The following is a 14,957-nucleotide window of genomic DNA, read 5'->3' as shown; positions in this document are numbered from 1 at the left end:
ATAGAAAGAAATACACACCCTGGGATATGTGATTATTTTGTAAACTTCTTAATGCAGATGAAGCTCAGTATTTCCAAATTCATGCTTCTGAACTGGCACAAATTAAAACAGACAAGCATCTGCATCAGTGGGAAATGAGTTGGGCTACTTCCAGAACCCAGGATCTGGCTATGCAATTGGTCAGGCTGGTTGCAGAGTCCTTATTTTTATTGTTGTTGTTGTTCTCCTATTTGTCATCTTAGGAAGGAGGCAATGACAAACCACTTCTGCAAAACCTTACCAAGAAAACTGCAGGGACTTGTCCAGGCAGTCTCCAAGAATCAGACATGACTGAACAGATTAAAAAAAAAAAGTCATCTGCAGGAAAAGCACAGATTGGCTCATGGTGTTACCTGCCTGTGTTTTGCAGTTTGAAATCAACAGTTATGAAAATGATCCCAGGTTGGCTCCAAACTAGCTAGTGAGGGAGTTGGGATTTGAAATTTAGTGGTTTGGAAGTGCCTAATCTTAAACAAAAGGCAAAAAAAGGATTCTTTGCCTCTAGTCTTTGGATCTGGATTACCTTGTAATTTCTGTGTCTCTGTAAAATTTGTCTAGGGCAAGCATCCACAAACTGGGTATTCTCCAGGTATGCAGATTTCAACTCCCAGAATTCCTCAGCCAGCAAGGTCATTATTAATGATTTTAGGAGTTCAATAACATACATCCAAAGGCTGGAGAAAACTACTCTAAGGCAAGTGAGGATCAGGTAGCTCTCCAGAGCAGTGTTCTCAACCTTGGCAACTTTATATCATGTGGACTTCAACTCCCAGAATTCCCAGCAAGGCTGGCTGGGGAATTCTGAGCGTTGAAGTCCATATGTCTTAAAAGTTGCCAAGGTTGAAAAATACTGCTACAGAGCCTGTTGGGCCCCAGGTCACATCAGCCTTAAGTGGTTCTCATGGAAGTTCTGAAACTCAACAATAGCTAGAGGGACATGGGTTCAATACACCTAGTCTGGAATATAATTCATTTTTTTCTCCCTGAATTAATTACATATGTGAATCTCTCCAGTTAGGAATTATACTGTGAGTAGGATGTCTGAAGATCATGAAATAGGTTTGGCTTTATGATGACACTACTGAATACTTGTGGTGACATAAGAGAATGAAGGTATGAGACCAACATAAGTTACTATTTTCACAAGAAGTGCTAAAAAAACGAAAGCATGTTTTGACATTTTTACTAATAGACTCCTGTTCACCTCTAATCTTATTTTGTAGTGATAGTAACCCATGGCTTTTCAGCATAAAACTGCCCAGAGTCCACCCTTTGGGGGGAGATGGGTGGTGACAGAAATGTAGATAGATAGATAGATAGATAGATAGATAGATAGATAGATAGATAGATAGATAGATAGATAGAAAAAACATCAGGGCTGTAGGGGAAGAGAAGCTTCAACAAAAGGTTTGGATCATCTTTCTAAATCATTGCACTTTTCTAAAGGTGCTCAAACAAGGTCTGGCTCTTGCTACAAGAAGCTGCAAATAAAGAATTCATGTTGAAGTGAAACAAAAACCTAGGGAGCAACTGAATAATATTTGCCTTCCTTTGGCTGGGCAGATGGCTGCCTATGAAAGAAATTTCCACTCAAAATTATAATGAAATTTTACACAGACCAGTTGGGAAAGGGCTGGACACTGACTGTAAAAGTAAGAGCTGCATAGAGTTAACAGAAGTAATGTATCATATGTTAATTATAGCTGGCAGTTCTCTTTAGAGTGGAAAAAATTATTCATGTCTGATTCAGAAGCATTTCTAAAGTGCGTTGTCTAGTCCACTGGGAGCATTTATTTCCTCCTTTTTGTGAAGTAAAAGCATGCATAGAAGTTACATCTGTCTGTCTATCACACATACTCACTTCTGAATTTCTGAGAATTTAGCCAGTTTTCTACATATATCTATTCTTTTTAGATGAATACACTCAATGTTTCTTTCTATTCTTTGAGCTTATCCTTTCAAAATCAGACAGTTTAAAATCCCCTTGTTTTAATGGAATATTTTACCTATGATCTTAAGTTCTCCCTTGAAATCTTTGGGGTATAAAAGTTCTTAATTTTGGCAGGGGTATGTTCTCTGAGAAATAGGATAAACAGTGTTATTAGAATTTACTGTTTCTTTTTCCTTACTTTTTTCTTTTTAATGGACTTAGGCATGTTTCCTGTGTGTGCAGTATGAGTTTTGTCAGACTTAAAGATTTATAGTCATGAAAGGTGAGCCAGACATTTATTTTTTATTTATTTATATTATTAAATTTATAGGCCACCTGATTCCATTATGACGTGTTCTGTATGAGAATGGTGGAGGACAAGGAGGATGATTATAGTTAGAAGACTCCTTTGGGAACAATAATTATTGTTGCAATCAACATGGGAATCTTTGCAAAGAGATGAGAAGGGTACACGCACACAACAGCAAAAAGCAAGGGTTGCATGCTGGAAAAGGAGCACACAAAAGTTAAGTAAGTCTCACAATGCTTTCTGAATATTTGAATTTAGCTGTAATCAATACAATGTACTTGTTCTTGTGGATTAACAAAATATGGGCTAAGAGAAGGAACTTCCTTGAAAGACATTGAAAGACATATAATACCCTATATTATCATCATGGTGTACCTTATTAGCAATTAATAAGATAAATTTCCTTGTTTTCGTCTTAAGCCTCCTGGTCCTTTGTTCTCTTGGCAGCATTCAGTACCATTGACCATTGTATCCTGTTGGATTGCCTATAAGGTTTGGGAGTAAGGAGCACTGCTTTATGGTGATTCTGTCTCTTCTTTTATGGACCGTTCCAATTAAAGGTAACGGGGAAAGAGCAGTGAAGGCCCTGGTTGCTTCAGTATTGGTGCCAGGGCTCGGCTCTCTTTCCTTTGTCTATATGAAGCCACTGACAAGGTCATCTGTCAGAGGGGAAGTATTATCAGTATGCTGATGATACTTTTATATAGTGCCACCCCAGGCCAGGACAGAAATGCTGCTGAAGTCCTCACATAATGCTAATACTTGGAGGCTGGGAGGGACTAGATAGGACAAAACAAGCTTAAATAGAATCCCAGCAAGATGGAGTTAACTGGGTGCATCGATTGCAGCTCTTCCTGGACTGAGAAGTCATGGTGACAGTGAGTCATGCCCTCATCCTCATGTACTTCAGACAGTGCAATGTGATCTATGTGGGACTACCTTTGAAGATGACTTAAATGTTGCAATTGGTACAAAATGTGGGAGCCAGGTCGTAAGCAGGTAAGAGCTGCAATTGCAATGTAACTTTTTTGCAATTGTAATTGCAACTGTAACATAAAGTGACTTTGGGCCAGTCACTCTCTTTCAGCCCAACTCACCACATAGGATTGTTCTTGTGGGGAAAATAGGAGGAGGAAGGAGTATTGGGTATGTTCCCTGCCTTGAGTTATTTATAAAAATAATAAAGACGGGTTAAAAAATCTAACCCCCCCCCCCCCACTAATCTGGCAATTGCAGCCTTGATTGCCAGTAGACCTCTAAATCCAATTCAGAAATATTTGGTTTAACCTATAAATTCCTTTATGGCTTGGCTGTGAGACATCTTAGGGACTGTCTCCTGCAGATTGATTCTGCTTGTCCATTGCAAGTATTTAGGGAGGGAACACTCAGAGGGACCCATCATCATCATCTTCATCATCTTATTAAATTTATATGCCACCTGACTCCCAGGGACATGGTGAGAGATCAAGGAGCCTTGGACCCAAAGGCAATCCTTGTGACGGGGGCTCCTGAGTTTGGACTATCTTGCCCCCAGAGATTAATCAGGCAGCCTCCTTATTGGCCTTCCACAGGGCAGTTAAGACTATTTAGTTTAATTGTACATTTGGGTTATTTTTAAATATTTTTATACTGGATTTTATGGTGAAAGGGCTGTCATTTCTTATTTGGATTAAGATATAGTTGTTTTGGCTGGAGAGGACTGATTGTGCTACTATAATTATTTATTTTGTCCCTTGTGGTTTGATTTATGCTTTCAGTGTTGATTATTGGGAACCACTCCAAGTCTTAGAAGCTGGAAGATATACAAATATGATAGATAGATAGATAGATAGATAGATAGATAGATAGATAGATAGATAGATAGATAGATAGATAGATGAGAGAGAGAGAGAGGTGTATGGTGCTGTAATCAGTCCTGGCATCAAAACTTAATTTTCTTTAATGGCCTGCAAAATCAGTTCAAATCTGGACAAGAATTGCCTCTGCAAAGAGTTGGTGTCTGGAGATCAGATAATTCAGGGGGTGGGCAGTATTTGCCCCAAGGGCTGCATTTAGCCTCAGAATCCCTTTTGGCAGTAACATGTGAAAGCTGAAATTTAAAACTAGGCTAGGCTTAACATAATCATTATTTATTACAAGCATCTGCATACCACTTCTTCTAAAACATATCAAAGCAGTTTGCAGTCACATTTAAAAACAATAATTATCTTTAAAATAGAATTTTAAGCATAGTTTTAAAGAAAGACTTCCTACCATTACACACATTCCTTACCCCAAACTTGGGGGGAAAGTCCAATATCTCAGCTCTGCTAAAAACTCCAAATATTTTGCATCATTGCCCCACTTACTATGGTTCCTCTCACCCCAATATTTGCTACACCACTTAGTTTATATTAACTCTTGTAAAAAATGAGTCTAGCTACTCTGTGCAGCTGATGAAGTGAACTTCTGACAAAAGCTTATGCCTTCTAATAAAGTGTGTTAACTGGAAAAGGTGCTACCAGACTCCTGGTATTTTGCTATGATTGACTAACATGGCTCTTCTCCAACCATTAGCTTTTGTGCAGTTCTAAGAAATTCAGGTCCATTTTCAAGAATGGAAGGAGCAAATGCTAGCTGGAGCTTCTCCTTTTCATGATGCAGAACTAAGCTGATCTTTTCTTTCCTTGCTCCTGATTTAAGCCTGTAGTGTAAACAAACTGGCACGTGCAGGACCAATTCTTTGGCACCCAAACTATACAATCAAGCCACAGATTACAAATTAACACAGTTTGTTAAGATCAAAGATTGGTGGGGGGGGCAAGCATTTAGCACGAGATTACTTAGGGCACAGTCCTTAGGCCTCTCAGTTGCATATGCTGATAGGGGTATTTTGGATTCTCCCTCCCCCCACTTCATCTTGGAAAGGAGAATTTGGAATCTGATCCTCTTTCCCCTCTTCTCCACAGCCTCCACTGTTGGCTGTTTCTGTGCCTGAGAAAAAAAAGACAGATTCCAGATTTGTTCTTAGCATTGCAAATAGTTTCCAGGCCTGAGTTTGGCTGTAGTTCGTGAAACTCTGCTTCAGTATAATAGATTTCTGGCTGGATAGCTCAGGCTGCATTTTAAAGCATTCCTTCAGCATAGGAACCCAGATCAAGCAAATGTTTTATATTTCTTCCAGATGAAGGCAGACACTGTTTATGTTAAATGGTTCTAGTGCTCCTCCTGTCAAACTTGTTCTAAACAAACAAGAGAAGTAAAGACATCCTGCACGGATATGTCCATACAGTATTGTTGACCACAATCCAGAAGTGATTTACTATTGCCATCTTCTGAGATATGTTTATTTTTTACTTCTCGGTATAGTTTACAATCCTGGCATTCCTGGCAGTCCCCCTCCACATTTTAACCAGGCCCAGTACTGCTTAGCTTCCAAGCCCAGACAGAGTTAGCCACAGACCAACAGCTGTTGAGACCAAATAACAAACAAACAGCCTGTTACAGCAATGAGCTAAATATACTTCAGATTCTGAATGGGACTCTGATTGAACATAACATATGGAATTGGTCGTTGTCGTTATTTATTTTTGTTTCTCGGTCAGGAAAGTATTTTAAAACAATTCATTGTTTGGCCCCAAATCTTACCTTGGTTGCACATAGCATTTTCTTTCTGCATTGGAAAATGAGAACAAGATATCCCGAGTCTACAGTAAATGGTCTGCGTTATACTAGAGTTCCTGGGGAGCCAGTCTGTCATTCAAATGTGATGAATTTCTATTCCACCCTATCCTGCTCCATATAAATGAGAATATCAGAACCAAACTCTGAGATGCCACTCACACAGTTAGTAACACAGTGTTCTTTTGAAAACACGTAATAAAGGTGGAAGACCTTACTGAAGTTAGAATATTATTTGGTGGGCTTTAACCCTTTGCATCCCACCCCCATTCCAATATTGATCATTGCTCTGATGCTTGCTATTTACATAGGGAGAGAAGCTTCCTTCCATACCAACATGTGCCATTTCTCCAATGGCAGGGCATGGTGGCATTCTCCCCTCCTGCCTCTCTTCCTATATCTTGATCTGGATTGGTTCCCTCACACTTAATATTTCTCTTTTAAAAAATACAGTGAGGAATCATATGTATGACATGAATGTGTGGCTTGAACAAAAATGGAAGATTAAAAACAATGTCATCCATTTTTGGTTTGGAACAGGCTAATATAAATGTAGTCAATTAGATAGCCTAGTGTAGGAGTGTTCATGGGGGTGAGTTTGTGTCAAAGTACCCAAGATGGCAGCCATATTTTCCAATGTGCAAATGCACAAAGCAATTCTCAATTGCAAAGCAATCCATTACAGTATTGTGACAGTCAACTTCACATGTCTTACCATTGGAAACCAAACTGTATACCAACATCCTGTTCTGAAATTGATGTCAAGTGGGATTATGGTGGTGCTTTCCTGTGCCTGTTTCTCCCAAGGATGGGGAGCTGTTCAGAATATCTTTCCTGATGTTCCCAACAATTGATGAATTGCCCACCCTGGTCAATGGTGTGAGGGGTGCAGTTCAGCAGAATTTGATGGGGGATTGGATCCTACTCCTGATTTTTTCTAATGTTCATCAGTTTAATGAATATGGTAGGAGATAAGGAGGAAAGGGGAAAACCAAGGTCAGAATCTAGGAAAATACCATCTGAGCCAAATCGGGTTACCTGTCAATTTTACATGTTTTTTGTCTTTTATGTCTCTGTCACTTCCCAATGCCAGAAGTTTTACTCCCTAGCACCCATTATGCTAAACTCTTGTCAACTCTAACAATGCTGTCTGCATGCATAAAGGAGGGAAAGCAAAGCCCTTTAATTTCATTTTCCTCCAAGCAGGCAAAAGTCATATGTCCTGCCCTCTGGCCATTGTGACAGCTGAGAGCCTTTTTGGAAGGTTTATTTAACTCTTTCCTGGTTGGTAACTCTGCACAGAAGAGTAAGTAGCTGCAGCTATTGAACTGTACCAGGGAGAGGGGAAGTGGATTTGGGGAAAATCCCCCTGAAACTCCTTGCATCTCAAGCACAGTGGACTGTGCTTTTGCCCTGGTCTTCTGCAACAAAGAGGCTTCTGTCAATGGAAATGTCTGCCTCCAACAGCTGAGCAGACACAATCCAGTGAGAACAATAATAGTGAAAGACTGGATCATGAACTTGTACAATCTAAACACCTGGATCCTTAGACAGTTCCTTTTCACCTTTCCTGGTCTTTTTCTTCCAGTGCAAAAATATATGGAACACTACATTTATTATACTTTGTGATAAATTTTGACCTTACCTAAAAAAAAGCAAGCTCTAGTTGTTTAGTGAACAAAGTAATGATTTCTGCTTGAATGCAATTGCTCATTTTCATTCCAGAGACAGAGGTTGTCTGTTTTTTTACTACAGAGTAGCAGAAAAGGACACAACCATCACTTTCTTGCCTCTCTAATTCAGTTTGGAATTAATAATGCTTCCAATTAATTACTTTACTGTTCTCTAAAAAAGAAATAGCTATATCATTATTGCCAAAATATAACTTAATCCTTAGGAAGCTAGGTGCCTGTACAATATAATAATGCGATACATTGAATAATTATTTTATTATTAGGAAGTAAACAATCATTTTATAAATATCAGAAGAACAGCATAAAATTGAAATAGCTATCATTAATGTGACCTTTGCCTTTATTATTATTCATTCTATTAATGCAATCCTTGACTTTGTAAAAGTTTTGTACATTCTTCAAAGTGGCTGTGAATATGGAAGGCTGCATCTTAAGCTATGCTTTGGTGCAGGTGGTTTCAAATGTTGCAACTGCCAGACAGAAAAACCTGCTTCGCAAAAATATGCTGAACAGAAAGGAAATAAAGCTTTCTGAGGTCTGGTTTTTCTTTTCTCACTTTGATCCCTAACATACTCAGTGATCCTGTTTCTGCAAATTGGATGTTTTATGCTTTGGACCTTGATAAGCTGCTCATTGTCATCAACCAAATCTTCTCCATCAGTGATTGCCAAATGACTTGTGCACCCAGCCATATTTAGTTAAATACTCCACTATATAAGGAACCAAAGTCAAGTTTGCGTTCATCCAATTGTTGAATGATAACATACTGTATGTTATGTCAGACAATTCATTTTTGTCTCCCAGAAGCAAGTTTAATGTTAGGAAAGCAGCAATCTTGTTCTCTTCAATTTTCCTCTTCCACAGTTCCAGCTTTCCTTTAAAAGCTGTGACCTGTTCTGTTAGCTCAGCCACTGCCTGATCATGATGTCGCCTGGAAGTATTGAACTTATTGAGTTCAAATAAGTTGCAAATGTATCTGAAAGATAGTTGAGTTTCAATATAAAATCCAAGAATCACAAGGCCAGGGAATGATTTCTTTCAGACAAAAATGTTTCCATCTCATTGCATGGTACTAAAACTTGCTGAAGAACATTTCTTTGAAAGTTACTTGAATGCAGAATGATAAAGTTAGATTAACTTCACTAAAACATAAATCTACTTAATTACAAATAAGTAATTTGTTGTGGTGGTAATCAGTGGCCGGCAAAAAGAAATTCTTCTTCCATATCAGGTAGCTGTATTGTAACTCGCATCACTTGTTTCATTCAGCTGAGGACCAAACTGTTCACTTGTTTTCATTTATTTATTATTAAACTTTGCCACTGCCCATCTCCCCCCAAAGGGGGGACTCTGGGTGGATTACTTCAGTCATTTGTTCTTTAACATGTTTTGATATGTCATGAATATATGTATGAAGAGTGTCATTTGACATTAGTATCTATTCTGTTTTCTTGCAAGATCATCCCCACAGGGCATGTGTACCATGTCTCTATCTCCTGATTTCAGCAGGTCCTCATCAATAGCATGTCATTTGTTTTGCTCTGCAGCCTGCCAAGCAACACAACAAGAATGAAGATTAGCTTGTTGCAAAGGATATACAGCTTTATTGGCTGGGATCTCCAGTCTCTGTTGTTGAAGTCATTGTTCTTTCCCTCCAAAGTTTCTGTATTTATTGCCAGCAAAAGTGCTTGTTTAACTTCAAGCTATCTCTTTAGCTTATTCTGCCTTAGAAATTCATTAATCAGAACTTCAACACAGATCACACATGTGAGAAAAGTAAAACCTATCTCTATAAAAATCTTCTCTGTACTGATTTATGGCTTTGCCTATAGATAAGGGATGGGTTATGGGAAGAAGAGATATTTGTTTGTAAGCTTATGGGGGGTGAAGAGTTATCAAATTTGTTTTTACTAGTTGTGATGAGGATTGGAAATCACTTCTTTACATATTTTCTTTTTATTTATCTTCTTTTTCTTACTTTGCACGCTTTTACTGTTGTAATTAAAATCTTTAATAACAATTATGTAAAAAGTTATTTGTACTGGTTTTGAGGTAATATATTGTAAATTCATACCTATGCTACTTATTTCTTCTCCCTTCAGCAATTTCTTGTAGATGTTGAAAAGGAGGGGAGAGAGAATAGAACCCTGCAGCACCCCACAAATGAGGGGCCTAGGGGACAGACTCCCCCTGCCAATCAACACTGACTGGAATTGGCCCTGGAGAAAGGAAGACAACCACTGTAAAATGGTGCCCCCAATCCCCAACCAGTGGAGCTGGCTCAGAAGGATACTGTGTTCAATAGTATCAAAAGCCACCAAGAGATCAAGGAGCACAAGGATGGGTGCACCATTGCCATCCTGACTGTGCCACAGGTTATCAACAAGCATGAACAAAGCTGTCTCAGTACTAAATCCAAGTCTGAAGCCTGACTGAAATGGATCTAGATAATCCATATCCTCCAAGGTTCTCATCAGCTGTAAACCAACCTTCTCAACAATCTTCCCGCAAAAGGGAAGGTTGGAGTGGTTGATAGTCATTGAGGACCATTGGGTCCAAGGATGGCCTCTTGAGGAGGGGGCACACCACTGCCTCTTTCAAGGCTGGGAGTACTACCCCCACCATCAAGGAGGCGGATGCTACAGCATGGACTCAACCGCGCGTCACTTTCTTGGCTACTTTCATGACCCAGGAGGGATCTAGTAACAGGTGGCTGAACTGACAGCACAGAAAGCCCTGTCCATTTCCTCAGGAGTCACTGTCTCAAACTCATCCCAAATCACATCCCAGTCAGAGTCCAAGGAGGAGTGAATCTGAGTGGCTTTATCTGACAGATAGCCTGAATAATCCTCACAACATCCCAGCAGATGTTCTGGGGGACCCTCCCTATCCAATAGGGACTGGTTCACTCTAAACAAGGCCACTGGACAGCTATGCTTGCTGTCCAGTTAATAAGGGAATTAATTCCCTTATTGGGAATGCAATAAGACCAAAAAAGCATTGCTGTTTGCTGCCCTTATTGCCATGAGGTAATCCCTAATATGGGCTCTTACCCATGTCCAGTCAGACTCGCTTTGGCTATTTTTTTTTCCCATGTCAGAAGCACCTACCAAGGAGCTTCTGTATTGAAAGGATTTACCGGTGACGTCACCGTTGCCCGGGGGATGCCCGTGAAGGATCCTTTCATGTCCCTGTTATTTTCCCACCAAAGTGGTACCTATTTATCTACTTGCATTTGCACGCTTTCAAACTGCTAGGTTAGCAGGAGCTGGGACAAGTTGATGGGAGCTCACTCCATCACATGGCTCGTGCTCTCAGGTTTCGAGCTGCTGACCTTAATGGTCCTCTGACTCAGTGTCTTAACCATGGAACCATTGCGGCCCCACCCGCTTTGGCTAATGTAGTCAAAGAGCAAGAAATGATTAGCATTGGAAATAAATAAGATGGGTTAAACAAGGAGCTTCCTGCAACCGAGTGAAATGTAGTTAAAAATAAAAGTGATGAAATCCCTGTCCCAATTGCTGTCATAACTACCTGTACTGTTGTCCTCTACTAACCTATAGGTAGGAAGAATGCATACAGAAACTACAGGAGATTTAGTTTGTTAAATGCAATTGTTAAGTGTGACTGGAAGAGACTTGGTAGAATTCTGACTGAAATGGTATGAGAAGTGACAATGAGCAACATTTGGGGAGTGGAGCAAGGTTTTCAAATCAGATTTTTGCTCACCAGCAGATAACTGAAAAGTATATGAAAGTTAGAGAACCATATAATAAAGTAAATAATCTTGAACTACTGTATATAATATTTTGCATATGAATGGAATTGAAATTGTTGTTGTTGAATGCTTCCATCATATAGTGCTTTTACTGCAAAGTACAAATGGAATTATTAGAGATGATTCAATATTGCACAGAAAGTAAGACAAGGATTGTAATTTCTCCTTCATGGTTTAATATATTTGTGGATAAATTTATGAGGAATGCAAAGCAAAGCAAAGCTGTATGCATGGGAAGTCACATTTGGTTCCATAAATTTCTTTAATATTCCAGCCTAAATAACAATTAACTTTAGATAGGTTGGAATCTAGTTCTGATGAAATAGGAAAAAAATTCAATTTCTGTCATAGCTGCAAGACTTATTTTTAAATGAGAAGATATCTCCAGAGAACCTTAGTTTATTTAAATCAAGAAAGTATACAAAAATGCGAGTAGGTTTTAAATTCAGGTACTGCTGCAGAACTGGCCATGGTGAAAATTGATGGGCAAAAAATAAAAAATAAAAGTAGCTACTGAGCATTTTCTCTCATTCATTCAGCTGAATTTTAAAAGCTGTCTGCTAGTTAATGAGCTTAGCAATTTCCTTCTGTGGAAATAGTTGCTCTGCTTTGACTTGCTATTTTGGGGGTCCCAAATTATGGCTTTCAGCTGGCAAGCATGCTTGTGGTTGAACAATTTCTTGATGCTGGGTTTATATCCTGCCTTCATGTTTACAGTCAATACTGTATGCTTCTGAGGTCCTAGCTGAGCACCATTTTGAACAGCCTATCGACAGATAGTGCAGGCTTCTTGCTTGCCTGTTTGCTCAACTATATTTGTGTGTGGGGGGGGGGAGGCAATGAGGAGAGTTAGCATCACTTATTGTCCACTCACATCCATGGAAAGTCCTGGTCCTTCTTCTGTGCAGGTCAGAAGCCAGTTTCTGATAACTTTGCCAGAACATATTTGCCCTTCCGATCCAAATTGTTCTTACAATGGATAGAGTACCAAAGGAATGAAGTTAATACCATCCCATACATCTAGACAAAATAAATAAATGAAAAGGAAACAAACATTTGAATATATATAGGTTAAATAGAATATTTCTGCACTGTTCTTCCAAGCTATCAGAACAGCAGCAACAAAATGCAATTAAAACAAAACCAGCCTTTTGAATTAGGAATAGGGTACTTTTTTAGACCAAGGTCCATATTTTCTCATGGATAACTTGTTGGAGGATGCATGTCAAAGCTACAAGCATGTGGGGCCAAGCCGCATCCACACCCCACACAACATCTATTCATGTATCCTCCCATGCACACGCATTTTATATCCTCTCCTTCCTCAGTATATAAAAATGCTCAATCCATTCTGTAAGCCCAAACAATCAATTACTGAAATGATTTAGAAAAGGAAAGCCTTTCAGAAAAGTAAGCAAAGAGATCTTTTTCACCTCTTCCAGGAAAAGGCTCCATAGTCCTGGAGCAGATGGCCAAAAAGTTGTTCTAAGCAATAGCTGAACCAGCTCTGCTGTTCCAACCAGCTTCAACTTGGCCCACAGAATAACACCTACTGACTAGATCTCAGCTGGAGAGGCCATTTCACTGGGAAGAGGTAGTCCTTGTAAACAGAAAAATGCTGATCAATGGGTTGACATTGCATACCATTAGCAGAAAGGAGTGACTTGCAAAGCATTGTTATACACTAATTCTATGAAAGATGGAAAGATAGATGCAGAGGAAGAGGCAAATGTTCTTTCCAAAGGAGAAGATCAATACTTTTTGTTCTTAAAACATAATTAGGAAATGTTGTAATCTTTCACATTAATTCTTATACTCCTATGCCATCTTTCTTCTCAAAGCAATTTCCCAGCAACCCATTTCTTTTATACCCTAGTGTAGCTACCGGCAATTAAAGAAACCAATAATGAAATGCAATAAAGGTCTAAAAGAGGAGGGAGCAACAGGACAGGATAAAGCAGACTCAGATGATGCAATTACAGTATATGTGTATGTGTCCACTTTCTGCCATTATATCCAGTTTAATCCTAAACCAACTGCAAAATAGAATATGGGACACAAACACTTAGATCCAACCATCAGGATTTGGGGAAAAAAAGCAAGGCACTAATTACAGTGTTTATCTTAAGAAACTGCAGTGGGCAGCAGCTTTAGCTGACCTCAGTGCCAAAATCCAAGTAGATTATTTTTTTAAAAAAGATTGCTCATTAATTCATTTCTAACTGTATAATCACATAACCCGAGCTTGTCTTGATATTTGAGCTGGGAAAGAAATGCCTATATCAGACTGGGAATTAGAAAGTATACCCCAACATATTAGGGGGAGGTATGATATTTGCATATTGGCATGTAACATTTACAGTCCAATCCTATGCAAATCTACCCAAGTAAGTCCTGCTGAATTTACTGAGGCTTAATTTCACATACAGATGCATGGAGTTGCAATGCTTCTCAGCTGATAGATTAAATTAATCCATTGGAAGAACATCTTGATCGTTTAAAAATGTTAGATTTATTTACTGGGCAACCTAATGCTGTTTTTACTTCACTAATTTACAAAAGAAACTTGTGATGGCAAGCACCATCACAGAGCAAGTGTTTGCAAGCTCTTACATATACAGAAAAGAATGCAACTTTTGAAATGTTGATTTATACTTACATGTGTATATACAAAAACAAGCAAATATGATTATTTTATGTAAGAAGACTTTGTAACTATACGCAAATTTATGCAGATCTGATTACCTAGATCTGTATTTATAAATGTGGTAGAATAATAAATGGAATATTAGAAAACAAACAGCTATATTGCTCCATGAAAAAAGAAAAAGAAAATAATCCAAAATCACAGCTAAATGGTACCTTTATTAGAGCCATTTACTGTAAACTAATACAAAGGTGTTTTAATTGGTTGAGGTTACATACCACATTAAGCCATAAACCATGGTTCATAAGCCATGCTGCTGGGCCAAATTCAGTCCTAAGCCACACAACATGCTAATCCAAAATTAAATAAATCACATTTTGGCTTAAAATGATGATGTCAATCTTACTATGAAGCCTCAGAAAGATCAGAGAGCACCAATATGGAAACACTTCTCCCGCTAGATTTAGGACAATGATTCACTGATATGGATCAAAGAAATTTCATACAGAAACATACAAACTGGAGAGCCAGTCTGGTCTAGTGGTTAAGGAATGGGCTAGAAACCGGGAGACTGAGAGTTCTAGTCCCGCCTCAGGCACGAAAGCTGGCTGGGTGAGCTTGGGCCAGTCGCTCTCTCTCAGCCCAACTCACTTCACAGGGTGGTTGTTGTGGGGAAAGAATCCCCCTTTTTGGGGGGAGATGGGCGGTATTAGGAATTTGAGAAATAAATACATAAATACACAAAAGAGGAGGAGGAAGGAGTATTAGGTAAGTTTGCTGCCTTGAGTTATTTATAAAAATAATAAAGGCAGGATAGAAAATAAATAAAAAATAAAAAATGCCCGAAGATGGAATTGGACTGTATTTACTGGTGTTATTTATTCAGAACAATGGAGCTG

The 14,957-nt window shown here is 38.9% G+C and overlaps 1 protein-coding gene across 1 annotated transcript in view; it reads right to left on the bottom strand.

Moving 5' to 3' along the window:
* Nucleotides 1–12,238: 12,238 nt before the first annotated feature.
* The window catches only part of TSPAN32 (tetraspanin 32), a 33,242-nt gene continuing 30,523 nt past the window's right edge, over nt 12,239–14,957 (bottom strand). Inside the window, exon 8 of the mRNA XM_063292987.1 lies at nt 12,239–12,431. Within this exon, the coding sequence (XP_063149057.1) occupies nt 12,321–12,431 (111 nt within the window). The 3' untranslated portion in view covers nt 12,239–12,320. The remainder of the gene's footprint in view (nt 12,432–14,957) is intronic.

This window comes from Candoia aspera, chromosome 1 (genome assembly GCF_035149785.1).
Source record: "Candoia aspera isolate rCanAsp1 chromosome 1, rCanAsp1.hap2, whole genome shotgun sequence".
NCBI classification, from domain to species: domain Eukaryota; kingdom Metazoa; phylum Chordata; class Lepidosauria; order Squamata; family Boidae; genus Candoia; species Candoia aspera.
This window is presented reverse-complemented; position numbering and strand designations above follow the sequence as displayed.